This window comes from Bos mutus, chromosome 2, assembly GCF_027580195.1.
Source record: "Bos mutus isolate GX-2022 chromosome 2, NWIPB_WYAK_1.1, whole genome shotgun sequence".
NCBI classification, from domain to species: Eukaryota; Metazoa; Chordata; class Mammalia; order Artiodactyla; family Bovidae; genus Bos; species Bos mutus.
Genome location: NC_091618.1, coordinates 41342396 through 41357612, shown reverse-complemented (window position 1 = coordinate 41357612; position 15217 = coordinate 41342396). Strand labels below are relative to the sequence as shown.

The 15217-nt window shown below is 40.3% G+C and overlaps 1 protein-coding gene across 1 annotated transcript in view; it reads right to left on the bottom strand.

Annotated features, from left to right (window-relative positions):
• Positions 1 to 2307: 2307 nt before the first annotated feature.
• Positions 2308 to 15217, bottom strand: part of CMKLR2 (chemerin chemokine-like receptor 2) — a 53619-nt gene continuing 40709 nt past the window's right edge. Inside the window, 3 exon segments of the mRNA XM_070387711.1 lie at positions 2308 to 11531; positions 11533 to 11799; positions 13481 to 13547. Coding sequence (XP_070243812.1) covers positions 10710 to 11531; positions 11533 to 11799; positions 13481 to 13547 — 1156 coding nt within the window. The 3' untranslated portion in view covers positions 2308 to 10709.

The window sequence follows — 15217 nt, the reverse complement described above, 5'->3', positions numbered from 1 at the left end:
GTGGTGAACAGCAGAGCCTGGGGATTCTGGAAATGATACGGAAAAGCAGAGATGTAGTAGCCTAGTGAACAGCCAAAAATAATTCATAGTCACTTACTTGAGTACCAGATAGCTTGAGTACCAAGTAGCTTGACCAAAATGTTAAGTATGAAAAGTAATTAATTTTAAACTAATGATTAAAAATGTTTTTAAGGGGCTCCCCTGGAGTCCAGTGGTTAAGGCACAGTGCTTTCACTGAAGGGGACATGGATTCCTGATCTGAACCAAGATACCACAGACCACACTGCTGAAATATAGGAAAAACAATGGTTAAAAGTAAGAGTTAAAAAATTTAGAATAGTCAATTCAAACCACAGCTGTCTGGTAAATCTTAAAATAATGAAGCATATGACTTTAAGATCTTGACTCCATGGTCCTGAATGAAAAATTAATGGTATCTTTTAATGTCATTTAAAAAGATCACACATTAATATCATTCAAAATTCTAGAGTTTATACAGTGAAATCTTCCCTGTCCCCCAGGTCTCCCATTCACTTTCATAAAAGCAACCAAGGTTGCCAGTTTCTTAGGTCTTTCCAGAGCTAGTCTAAACATATGTAGAGACTAATTGTAGCATACTAATTATAGCATATGATGCAAATTTCTGCATCTTAAGTTTTGTCCATAGATATAGACTTAGATATCTTTTATTCTGTAATGGTACCTAAAAGACTTCCTCATTTTTTTAACAGTTATATAATCCATTTTCTCATATCTTACTTAGTCTGGTTATTGGATCTTTAGTTTGCTTTCATTTTTTTGCTATTATGAGCAATGCTCACATATTCATGTGAGCCAGTATACCGAATTGTTTTTTTGAACAGAATGGGAAAGACTAGGGATCTCTTCAAGAAAATCAGAGATACCAAAGGAACATTTCATGCAAAGATGAACTCGATAAAGGACAGAAATGGTATGGACCTAACATAAGCAGAATATATTAAGAAGAGATGGCAAGAATACACAGAAGAACTGTACAAAAAAGATCTTCACGACCCAGATAATCACGATGGTGTGATCACTGACCTAGAGCCAGACATCCTGGAATGTGAAGTCAAGTGGGCCTTAGAAAGCATCACTACGAACAAAGCTAGTGGAGGTGATGGAATTCCAGTTGAGCTATTTCAAATCCTAAAAGATGATGCTGTGAAAGTGCTGCACTCAATATGCCAGCAAATTTGGAAAACTCAGCAGTGGCCACAGGACTGGAAAAGGTCAGTTTTCATTCCAATGCCAAAGAATGCTCAAACTACCGCACAACTGCACTCATCTCACAGGCTAGTAAAGTAATGTTCAAAATTCTCCAAGCCAGGCTTCAGCAATATGTGAACTGTGAACTTCCTGATGTTCAAGCTGGTTTTAGAAAAGGCAGAGGAACCAGAGATCAAATTGCCAACATCCACTGGATCATGGAAAAAGCAAGAGAGTTCCAGAAAAACATCTATTTCTGCTTTATTGACATTGCCAAAGCCTTTGACTCTGTGGATCACAATAAACTGTGGAAAATTCTGAAAGAGATGGGAACACCAGACCACCTGATCTGCCTCTTGAGAAATTTGTATGCAGGTCAGGAAGCAACAGTTAGAACTGGACATGGAACAACAGACTGGTTCCAAATAGGAAAAGGAGTTCGTCAAGGCTGTATATTGTCACCCTGCTTATTTAACTTCTATGCAGAGTACATCATGAGAAGCGCTGGACTGGAAGAAGCGCAAGCTGGAATCAAGATTGCCGGGAAAAATATCAATAACCTCAGATATGCAGATGACACCACCCTTATGGCAGAAAGTGAAGAGGAACTAAAAAGCCTCTTGATGAAAGTGAAAGTGGAGAGTGAAAAAGTTGGCTTAAAGCTCAACATTCAGAAAATGAAGATCATGGCATCCGGTCCCACCACTTCATGGGAAATAGATGGGGAAACAGTGGAAACAGTGTCAGACTTTATTTTTCTGGGCTCCAAAATCACTACAGATGGTGACTGCAGCCATGAAATTAAAAGACGCTTACTCCTTGGAAGGAAAGTTATGACCAACCTAGATGGCATATTCAAAAGCAGAGACATTACTTTGCCAACAAAGGTCTGTCTAGTCAAGGCTATGGTTTTTCCTGTGGTCATGTATGGATGTGAGAGTTGGACTGTGAAGAAAGCTGAGCGCCGAAGAATTGATGGTTTTGAACTGTGGTGTTGGAGAAAACTCTTGAGAGTCCCTTGGACTGCAAGGAGATCCAACCAGTCCATTCTGAAGGAGATCAGCCCTGGGATTTCTTTGGAAGGAATGATGCTAAAGCTGAAACTCCAGTACTTTGGCCACCTCATGCAAGGAGTTGACTCATTAGAAAAGATGCTGATGCTGGGAGGGATTGGGGGCAGGAGGAGAAGGGGATGACAGAGGATGAGATGGCTGGATGGCATCACTTACTCGATGGACGTGAGTCTGGGTGAACTCCGGGAGTTGGTGATGGACAGGGAGGCCTGGCGTGCTGCGATTCATGGGGTCGCAAAGAGTTGGACACGACTGAGCGACTGATCTGATCTGATCTCTGATGTTCAGAAGGCATAGGTTTACGTAGAGAAAGATTTTTTTTCTGTTTCTGGCCTTGGTATAAGAACCTCATCTTTTTTGATGTGTTCCCTAAGTGATTACCTGACGCTGAAACCTTATTTATTTTTTCATATTCATCCATCCAGTATAAGAACTGGGCACAGTGTGGGAATTCAAAACTGATTCATTCAGTGTCACTGTATTAGATATTATAAAATTACAAAAGGAGTAAGAAAATAGCCAAAGGGAGGTGGTTCAAACATCCTTAAAATGAAGTTATTTTGTGATTAAGTACGGTCATCCTTCAGTATCCAAGGGTGGATTGGCTCCAGGAACCACCCTCAGACCTCAGGTACCAAAATCCTAAGATGCTCAAATTTCTTATATAAAATGGCATAGTATTTGCATATAACCTACTAGCATCCTCCTGTATTAAATCATCTTGACTATTATAATACATAATACAATGTAAATGCTATGTAGATGGTTGTCAGCATGTGAGAAATTGAAGTTTTACTTTTTGCAACTTTCTGGAATTTTTTCTTTTTTCAGATATTTTTGATTTGTGGTTGGTTGAATCTACAGATGTAGAACCTGCAGATAAGGAGGTATCACAGTAATCTAAAAGTCCAGAGACTCAGGGAAGGCTAGAATTGAATAAAAATGTTTTAGAAGAGTTAGGACTTGAGTCGGATAGATCTTAATCAGTCATTCATTAAAAAAAAAAAGTTTCAGGATGGTGTGAAAGGCAGAATGAGAAGGCAAGAATGAGAACAGTTTTGGGAGGCAATTAGACCAGTTTGGCTGGATTTTGTAGTGTCAGTTTGGGATTATTAATAGACAGGGCCAGGTTGTAGAGACATCTGAGTTATAGGCTGGCTCATTCCGTGAGGGCAATGGGGAGCCTGGTTTCCAAGCCAGAGAATGACAAAGGCAGAGCAGAGGTGGAGGTGGGAGAGGTGGAGGGTGGTGAAATAGATGAATTAAGAGGGACAAATTTAAAATAAGTCACAGCAATGTACAGTGTAGGGGATATAGTCCGTAAAATTGTAATAGCTTTTTATGGTGACAGGTGTTTACTAGATTTAGTATAGTGACCAATTTTAATGTACATAAATGTCAAACTACTCTGTTGTACATCTGAAACTAATATAGTATTGTATGTCAACTATATTTCAGTAAAAAAAAGTTCTGATCTGGAGATCTGTGGACAGAAGCAGGGAAATAAGAGGACTGTTTAACAACAGAAAGGGCTAAATCATGGCATATGTGAAAATTTTTATAAATTTAATACATTTAGTTTAGACAGTAATGGAGATTATAGCAGCAATGAAAATGCTTAATTTTTTCACTGATCATAACTATGAACTATAAGCTTATGGACAAAGACAGAGATACAAAAAAGAGTTGCATTCGTGTTTTTGAATGTGTGTATAATTTTTTTCCAAACAAATGCATTTGGCAATGACAGTTATTGTCCATAAAATAAGTGTTAAAAAAAAAAGTACATGCCTCACATACTTTGTCTAATATGAACCCCATTATAAGCTGGTGAGATAAAGCAAACACTACAATCAGCACTTACAGGTAAGGATACACCTCTGAAGGATCATTCCCCAGTTATTCACCTAGTAAGTGAGACAGAAGGAATGCAAGCCCGTCTTCATGGGCCAGGTAATATGTTGGTAACAGAATGGGGGAAGTTCTTCATTCCTGCATTTAGACAATTTGATCCTGTTTCATCTAACCCTTGCTTGATACCCTCAACTAGGAGAAGTAAAACAACAGTATCACATAAGGATAAACTTAAAATTAAGAAAGATAAACATATTCTCTCCATACATGCCCTGTATGGATAATAGTTGCATCTAGAAAATGTCCCAAATGAAAGTCTGTCATTTGAAATGTCATTGTCCTGAATAGCTTTTAGTAAAGTGAAGTGAGGGAAAATCGCTCAGTCATGTCCGACTCTGCATCCCCATGGACTATACAGTCCATGGAATTCTCCAGGCCAGAATACTGGAGTGGGTAGCCTTTCCCTTCTCCAGGAGATCTTCCCAACCCTGGGATCAAGCCTGCGTCTCTCGCACTGCAAGTGGATTCTTTAGCAACTGAGCCACAAGGGAAGCCCAGCTTTTAGTAAAGTGAACAGCAAAGAAAACTGTCCACAGACTTCTAAGTGTGCATCCCCAAGGAACTATTCATATATGGAAGAATATTGAGTGGTGAATTACTATTCAAGCCTGACTCCAACCTGGGAATCTTCTATCCTTGCTTTGCCCCTATAAAATGGGACTCCTCTCTTTTCTGAACACAGTCTGTTTTCTGTCCTCTATAAACATATGGTCTTGAGGGGCCACCTACCTGAAATACTTTTTCACCTGCACTTGTTAAAATTAGAGTCATTCTAGCTGCACTTACGGAGAAGGCAATGGCACCCCACTCCAGTACTCTTGCTTGGAAAATCCCATGGACGGAGGAGCCTGGTAGGCTGCAGTCCATGAGGTCGAGAAGAGTCATACACGACTGCGCGACTTCACTTCCACTTTTCACTTTCATGCATTGGAGAAGGAAATGGCAACCCACTCCAGTGTTCTTGCCTGGAGAATCCCAGGGACGGGGGAGCCTGGTAGGCTGCCGTCTATGGGGTCGCACAGAGTTGGACACGACTGAAGTGACTTAGCAGCTGTAGCAGCAGCTGCACTTAAATCACTTCTTTTAATGTCTTTCATTCTACTTTTCCTGCCTCTTGTAGCCTCTCAGCCCATAATATCCTTTTATAGTATTTCTAAACTTTATAAATTTTAAGAAATATTTATTAATTTGGCCACAATGTGCAGCTTATAAGATCTTAGTACTCAGACCAGGGATTGAGCCTGGGGCCTAGGCAGTGAGCGCACAGAGTCTTAACCACTGGACTGCCAGGAAATTCTTTTTTTTTAATAATATTTATTTACTTATTTGGCTGCACCAAGTCTTATTTGGAGCACACAGGATCTTTTGTTGCAGCATATGGGATCTAGTTCCCTGACCAGGCAGAGAACCTGGGCCTCCTGCATTGGGAGCACAGAGTCTTAGCCACTGGACCACCAGGGAAGTCCCCAGGAAATTCTTAATAAATACATATTTTAAAATAAAATTTATAAAATTTGAAATTCTTTGTATAAGTTCCCTTCTTCCTATAAGATTTTTTTATATTCATTCAAGAGGTGAAAGGGCTGTAACATTAATAAGTAATTACTATGTCAGAAGATGCTGAGAGTTTCACTGAATAAGTATAATACCAGGTAATATTAAGTGTTTATAGGACTAAGTGCCCACTTGAAGTACTTCATCTTTGTCAGTTCATTTAATTTTCACAATAATCCTATGTAGTAAGTACTACTATTATGAATCCATTTGCAGATGGGGGAAACTGAGGTCTAAAAAATTTAGGTCAATTTAGCCAAGGTCATAGAGCTAGGATAAACTGGGAGTCATAATTCAAAGCCAGATATCCTGCCTCAGGAGGCCCTGAAAGTTGCACTCTGTTTGGGTATTTGCTTCCATTGAGAAGGAATCAGATCTGTCTTGTTGGGTTCATGCCCTAGTCCCTGGGAGCCATGGGATTCTTTACTCTTCCGCCAACCAGGCACTGAGCTTCCTTGCTTCCTCCTCAGATTGCCCCAGGGCAGTCCTCTCCCTCTAGCCCCCTGTCCTTTCATGAATTCCTGCTACTCATTAGAGGTTATTAGACCCTTAGACCCCTGGAGAGCCCCCCTCTCCAATTCCGGCTGCCAGGGGAGGAGGCTTGAAGCCTCTAAATCTGGGCCCAGCCTTGGGTCCTACACTATTCTCCAGATTTTCCCTCAAGTTGAGAATAAAAATGAACTCCTGTTTCTGCTAGAAAGTGCTTGCATTGGTTACTACTTTCTACTAGTAGACTCCTGTAAGTTACACCCAGGCTATCAGCTATTTATTTCTGGCTGTGCTGGGTCTTCGATGCTGTGCTTGGACTTCTTATTGTGATGGTTTCTCTTGTTGCAGAGCACAGGCTCTAGGGCACATGGGTTTCCATAGTTGCAGCACTTGGGCTCAGTAGCTGCAGCTCCCCGGCTCCAGAGCACAGGCTCAACGGTTGTGGTGCATGGGCTTAGTTGCCCGCAACATGTGGCATCCTCCCAGACCAGGAAGTGAACCGTGTCTCCTGCATCGCAAAACAGACTCCTAACCACTGGACCACCAAGGAAGCCCCGTTATCATCTATTTTAAAAGCCACTAAAATTGGAGTTCTTTTCCTGGGGTACCAGGACTCCCTGAAATTTTATTTAAAAGCATTTTTTTCTGGGGAAAGGACCCATAACTTTTCATTAGACTTTCAAATAAACTCAGAATATTTATTAATTTTGACTTTTCAAGTTTCCCTTTTTAATTTTAGAGACGATTTTTTTTAGGATCTCAAACATTTTCACAGGCCCTTGGAAAGCTCAGAGGCCTTAGACGCTGTGCCCGTAGCATGGGGAAAACCGAATTGCTCTGCATGGGTTCCTAACTCACAAAGCTTAGGAAGCACTGTCCTGAACTTCCAGACCACCACCTGCTCCGTAATGTACTTTTGACCCTGGTAGCTTAATCACCTTCCTTCCTGCTCCTCAGCCTTCTTTCTCCCCCAGCCTTCAGAGTCAGTCTCTCTGCACAAACCAGGGATGAACCTACATAATCCTCTTTTCTTTCTTGGATCCTCCAGCTTTTCTCCTGATCCTGGAAGCCCATCCCTTGAGGGTTGAGGGGTACACCAGAGTGAAATATTGCAAGCCCTCCTTGTGCAAGGGGCAGGGTTCAACGGAGCACAGAGGGCTAGAAACTCACAATGAGCCTTTCTCTCCCAATCTTCCCTTAACCTATACTGGGTATGGCAGGAGGCAGGAAGCTTGGGAATGGCAAAAGTTTGGGATATGCTGAGCTATGCCGCATATTTTATTTTTTTCTTGGAATAATTTCCAAATCAGATCTGATTGTCGCATGGGGCTAACAGTAAAGAACATAGCCAGTAAATGATCTGATATTAGCATTTCTAAAAACTAAGAGATGAAATTAAAAAGATACTTATCTTCCCTCACAACTTTCAAATAAAATCAATAAATTATAGAAAATTAAGTATTTTAAAAATTGCAGTGAGTAGCAGAGTTTGTATTTATAAAAGACAAGAGAACCAGCAGAGACATGGAAAAGGAGTGGCATCTTTAAGAAACTAGATTTCCAGTGCTTCTTCACTGGCCCACTGGAATCCATCTCTTTCCTCTCTGAAAAGGCTACACTCTTCTTGGCTCTTTTATAGTATTTTTCCAAGCCAGGCTTCAGCAATACATGAACCATGAACTTCCAGATGTTCAAGCTGGTTTTAGAAAAGGCAGAGGAACCAGAGATCAAATTGCCAACATCTGCTGGATCATCGAAAAAGCAAGAGAGTTCCAGAAAAACATCTATTTCTGCTTTATTGACATCGCCAAAGCCTTTGACTGTGTGGATCACAATAAACTGTGGAAAATTCTGAAAGCGATGGGAACACCAGACCACCTGACCTGCCTCTTGAGAAACCTATATGTAGGTCAGGAAGCAACAGTTAGAACTGGACATGGAACAACAGACTGGTTCCAAATAGGAAAAGGAGTATGTCAAGGCTGTATATTGTCACCCTGCTTATTTAACTTATATGCAGAGTACATCATGAGAAATGCTGGACTGGAAGAAGCAAAAGCTGGAATCAAGATTGCTGGGAGAAATATCAATAACCTCAGATATGCAGATGACACCACCCTTATGGCAGAAAGTGAAGAACTAGAGTGTCTTGATGAAAGTGAAAGAGGAGAGTGAAAAAGTTGGCTGAAAGCTCAACATTCAGAAAACTAAGATCATGGCATCTGGTCCCATCACTTCATGGCAAATAAATGGGAAAACAGTAGCTGACTTTATTTTTCTGGGCTCCAAAATCGCTGCAGATGGTGATTGTAGCCATGAAATTAAAAGACGCTTACTCCTTGAAAGGAAAGTTATGACCAACCTAGATAGCATATTCAAAAGCAGAGACATTACTTTACCAACAAAGGTCCATCTAGTCAAGGCTATGGTTTTTCCAGTGGTCATGTATGGATGTGAGAGTTGGACTGTGAAGAAAGCTGGGTGCCGAAGAATGGATGCTTTTGAACTGTGGTGTTGGAGAAAACTCTTGAGAGTCCCTTGGACTGCAAGGAGATCCAACCAGTCCATTCTAAAGGAGATTAGTCCTGGGTCTTCATTGGAAGGACTGATGCTGAAGCTGAAACTCCAATACTTTGGCCACCTGATGCGAAGAACTGATTCATTTGAAAAGACCCTGATGCTGAGAAAGATTGAGGGCAGGAGGAGAAGGGGATGACAGTGGATGAGATTGTTGGATGACATCACTGACTTAATGGACATGGGTTTGGGTAGACTCCGGCAGTTGGTGATGGACAGGGAGGCCTGGCGTGCTGCAGTTCATGGGGTCGCAAAGAGTCAGACATGACTGAGCAACTGAACTGAACTGAATAGTATTTACTACTGTCTATCTTGCTTTAGGATTGTTCTTATCCAAGTTTACTCTCACTCTCTATAAGTACCGTATTCATCTTGTGTGCGTGCTAAGTTGCTTCAGTCACATCCAACTCTTTGCGACCCTATGGACTGTAGCCAGCCAGGCTCCTCTGTCCATGGGATTCTCCAGGCAAGAATACTGGACTGGACTGCCATGCCCTCCTCCAGGGGATCTTCGCAACCCATGGGTCAAACCCACGTCTCTTACATCTCCTGCATTGGCAGGCAGGTTCTTTACCACTAGGGCCACCTCTTGACATCCTTTAAAATATCTATCTACTGAAGTTTTATATAACTCTTAGTCATCTATTTGCTAAAGCGACAAATGAATAGAAGTCAAAATACTATTATAGTCTTAAATGCAACACATTTGCATCATGAAAAGGTCACTGACTTAAAGGTATACTTTATTGGTCTTACACTGTTGTCTATATATAGAAATAGAAAGTAGAAATATCATACATGCCTTCTTTTCCTGAAATCTTTCTGATATTGAGCTGGCGTACCTACTATCTGGATGTCAGTGTTTCATGTTTATAGCAAACTTATACATATTTGCACATATAAACATTTATATTTATAATATTAGTGTAGGGGTTTAATAGGGCATATATCCCAGTTGAGAGATGGGGTCTATGTCTCCTCTCTTTGAATCTGACCTGGCCAGTGACTGCTTTGATCAATAGAGTACAGTGAAAGTGTGCAGTGTCTGGCATAGCTGTTAAGAGGAGTGGAAGTTTCCACCCTGGTCTCTTAGAGCCCTGTATTACCCTAAGTCTGGCTTCCCTGAGGTGCCATGCTGGAATACCCATGTGAAGAAAGAAGAGGAGAAGATACAAGAAACAAGGGGAGGAGGAGAGGGGAAGGAGAAGAAGGAAGGGAAGAGAAGAGGGCGGAAGGGAAGAAAGCTGCTCGGCCCATACAGCTGAGGCCCCTAATACTGTGAAACAGAGAGATGAACCTCCCTTCTGTGCCTTGTTTAAACCCTGATTCTCAGAATCATGAGAGATAATAATAATAGTTATTTTCTAGATTTGGGGGCAGTTTACCAAGTATTCAGGCACCCTGAATATATACTATAACCTACTATAATCAACTATCACTTTAATTCATAAAGGCACATGTACAGATTACATGAAATAAGGAAATTAAGTACATATGTTGCATTTTAAGAATAAGTCTAATAGGTTACTTGTGCAGAATTAAAGTAGCTTAAGCATGCCTATTTTTATATTTTTTAAATCAATCATACATTTAATATTAAAATTTAGAAGTTTTAAAAAGTCATTAAAGTTATAAAAGTAGTGTTGGTTAATCTACTATGGTATAATTAGCAAGAATAAGATAATTTAGGTTGCTGAAAAGAAAAATGAAGATCCTTCTTATATTTTATATCTAAAGAAAAATAGGATGCCAATAAAATTACCAAAAAAATAAAAAGATACAATCAGCTGTATGTCTTGGAACCAAATAATCTAAAAGCATGTCAGGGGAACCACACAAAAGTCGTGTGCTGATGGGTCGGAGGGCAAGAATTCACTGGGCTGTTTCCAGGAGACTCAGATTCTTGGTTTCAGAGTTCCTGAGCTGTTCACTCAGGGTGCCTGAGCAGCTCACCTCCCACAGCGTGTATTTTAGTATCTCAGCCACTGAGGCCCGGAAGCGCGCTTGGAACTTCTTACTAATCAGGACGTAAAGGATGGGGTTCAAGCAACTATTGAGGAACGCCAGGCCAGTGGAGAGGGGGATGCTAGCCTGTAGCACTTGGTGGAAATAGCTATTGTGGTGAATCGTGAGTTCCCAAATGCTAAACAGGTGATAAGGAGTCCAGCAAATCAGAAAGGCCATGACCACAGCCAGGATGGTCCAGAAGTGCTTACTGGAGATCAGGATGCTTCGCTTCTTCACCTTGAAGATGAGGCACAAGTAGCAAATGCTCATTGTTAGCAGAGGGAGGAGGTACCCAACAATAACTTTCACCCAGGTCAGAACATGATGCCTCAACAACCTGAGGTCCACATCATGCTCATGGAAGTTGTTATAGCAAAGAGTGTGGTTATTCAACTCCAGAGTGTCCCGGAAGTACAGAGCTGGCCCACCCATTAGTGAAGCCAAAAGCCAAACAACTATAATAACAATCAGAGAGTTCCTGAGGGTACGGTACCGATGAGATAAGACCGGGTGGATCAAGTAGATATAGCGGTCCAGGCTTATCACCATCAGGAAGAAGACACTGGCAAACATGTTCAACTGGGCAATGAAGGAATTGGCTTTGCACAACCAGATGCCGAAGGGCCAGTGAAAATTCATGGCCACATAGGAGATGTACAGAGGTAGGAAGAGAAGAAAAATGAAATCTCGCGATGGCTAGATTGAGGAACCAGAGAGTGGTGACTGTCTTCTTCCACTTGAATCCTGTGAACCAAATGACAGTGGCATTTCCTGGAATGCCCAGGACAAATGCCAAACAGCACAACACCAAGGAGACCCAGTGAATGGCTCCCAGGGGTGCTTTCTCCTCTGAATCGGTCTCTGGGGAGTAATATTCCAGGGCATACGAGTAGTTCTCAAAGTCTTCAAATAATGTCTCCTCTAGATCTTCCATGATCTTGCAGAATGAACAAATCTATGGAAACAAATTTAAAAAGAAAGAAAACAACTTAAAAAATTTGTTTATAGAAAACAACTTATCAAAGAAAAAATGTTTAGTAAGTAATAAAGGACATAAGGATAAAAATTCTTTATCTTAATAGGCACTAATAACAATTTAGGGACAAAAGGGAGATTTTGTATGACCCCCCTCTTACAGTAATGGAAATAAAAACAAAAGTAAACAAGTGGGACCTGATTAAACTTAAAAGCTTTTGCACAGCAAAGGAAACTACAGGCAAGGTGAAAAGACAACCCTCAGAATGGGAGAAAATAGTAGCAAATGAAACAACTGACAAAGGATTAATTTCCAAATAAACAAGCAGCTCATACAACTCAATACCAGAAAAACAAACAACCCAATCAAAAAGTGGGAAAAAGACCTAAACAGACATTTCTCCCAAGAAGACATACAGATGGCTAACAAACACATGAAAAGATGCTCAACATCGCTCATTATTAGAGAAATGCAAATCAAAACTACAATGAGCTATCACCTCACACCGGTCAGAATGGGCATCATCAAAAAATCTACAAACAATAAATGCTGGAGGGGTATGGAGAAAAGGGAATGCTCCTGCACCATTGGTGGGAACATAAATTGATATAGCCACTATGGAAGATGGTATGGAGGTTTCTTAAAAAACTAGGAATAAAACCACCATATGACTCAGCAATCACACTCCTGGGCATGTGCCCTGAGGAAACCAGAATTGAAAAAGATACATGTATCCCATTGTTCATTGCAGCACTATTTATAATAGCTAGAACATGGAAGCAACTAGATATCCCTCAACAGATGAATGGATGAAAATGTTGTGGTACATATACATAATGGAATATTACTCAGCCATAAAAAGGAACGCCTTTGAGTCGGTTCTAATGAGGTGGATGAACCTAGAACCTATTATACAGAGTGAAGTAAGTCAGAAAGAGAAAGATAAATATCGTATTCTAACGCATATATACGGAATCTAGAAAAACAGTAATGAAGAATTTACTTACAGGGCAGCAATGGAAAAACAGACATAGAGAATAGACTTACAGACATGTGGAGAGGGGAGGAATGGGGAGATGTATGGAAAGAGTAACATGGAAACTTATATTACCATATGTAAAATAGATAGCCATCAGGAATTTGCTGTATGACTAAGAAACTCAAACAGGGGCTCTGTATCAACCTAGAGGGGTGGGGTGGGGTGGGGAGGAAGATGGGAGGGAAATTCAAAAGGGAGTAAATATATGTATACCTACGGAGAAGGCAGTGGCACCCCACTCCAGTACTCTTGCCTGGAAAATCCCATGGGCGAAGGAGCCTGGTAGGCTGCAGTCGATGGGGTCGCTAAGAATCAGGCACGACTGAGCGACTTCACTTTCACTTTTCACTTTCATGCATTGGAGAAGGAAATGGCAACCCACTCCAGTGTTCTTGCCTGGAGAATCCCAGGGACGGAGGTGCCTAGTGGGCTGCCGACTATGGGGTTGCACAGAGTCGGACACGACTAAAGTGACTTAGCAGCAGCAGCATGGTTGATTCAGGTTGAGGTTTGACAGAAAACAACAAAATTCTATAAAGCAATTATCCTTCAATAAAAAAATTTTAAAAAAGGAAGTAGAGATTTTGTAAATGAGAGAGAACTATGAAAAAAAATACTTACTTGAAATATTTGGCAAAAAGTATATTCTTCCAAGATGGACACAAGTAGAAACAAAACCTGAATAGACCTACAATTATTAAAGAAATATCATGAATTAAAACATTTTTTTTCAGACTTTCCTGGCAGTCCAGTGGTTAAGACTCCTTGTTACCAATGCAAAGGACTTCAAAGTCTCATCAGGGAACTAAGATCCTACATGCCACACGGTGTGAAAAAAAAAAAAAGTATTCTTTTTCATGCTATGAACTAGAAATAGTATATTTCTTGGTAGGACTTGTGATTAACACTCTAGGTGCCCAAGTCTTGATGGACCTAAATTTTGCTATAATTTTGCTATAATCATTCTCAAGGCTGTGAAAGTTTATTTTTTTTTAATATTCAGTAAATGCTAAATTAAAATGATTCACACTATAGGTGCAATTTCTATGTTCATAATGTTTGCAGGGCTGACTCAAGAGAATCTAAAATTCAAGTACTTATTAAATTCTTACCAGGTATTTTTATTTTATGGAAGATGCAAAAGAAAACAGATTAACATTTATGTGTGATGACTTTAACCTCTTTATTTGCATCCATGAACCTGTTTACAGAGAAGAGAAGGAGACACAGACATAGAGAACAGACTTATGGACACAGCAGGGGAAGAAGCAGCAAGGAGAAACTGAGAAAGCAGCAGAGACAATATATACACTACCATGTGTAAAACATATAAACAGCAAGCTGCTATATGACACAGGGAGCCAGCCTGGCACTGTATGATGACATAGAGAGATGGAATGGTGGGGGGAAGGAGGCTCCAGACAGAGGGGCTATGTATATAACTGTGATTGATTCACGCTGATGTACAATAAGGCCACTACAACAGTGTAAAGCAGTTATTCCTCTAATAATAAAAGACTTCTGAAAAAAAACTTTAGTACTCTGACTTCTGAAGATCTGGACGGAGTTCCACTTGCTTCCTTGGCTCACCACCTGGATGTCACAGGCAAGCACTGGAGATTTTGACCCATTTGGCACTCATGGATGTTCTGATTCTGTGTTTATGAATTCAAATATATTCATCAGAATTATATCAATATGGAAGACTTTTCAACTAAAAGATATATTTTGGAACAAACTTGACTATGACCACTTAATTTCTACATTAACTTCCTGTAGAGTGCATTTAAGGGAAAGGTTACCCACTCCAGTATTCTGGCCTAGAGAATTCCATGGATTGTATAGTCCATGGGGTCACAGAGAGTCAGACAAGACTGAGCGACTTTCACTGTCAAACTTTATTTTCTTCTGTGGTCTCATTTTTCTTTCCTGCTATCAAGTCTAGTTTCCTGGGCTAAGAAGACTTTAAATGTCAATTTTTCAACCAAAACAAAGCTTATTGGGTACAATTCTAGCTTCATCAATTAATTTTGCTACTTCTATCTGTAGTATTCAAAATCAAGTAGAAAAAATACTAGTAGTTATAGTCATCTCATGGAGCTATAATCACTGATAGAGTAAATATATAAGATTTGAGAGAGTTAGAATGAAGAGGTCAAAACACCTTGTATTGCTTACAGCCATCTCAAGCTCAATTTGACTAACACTGAATTCATCATCTTATCTAAATTCATTTGAGGAATCTGACATAATAAACAAAAGCAATTCATTAGTATCTTCCCAAACCCAAACTCAGCCAACTTCTCTTTATTTTTCATTATTCAGCTCAAATGCCACCTTTTCTTGGGAACATGTTCT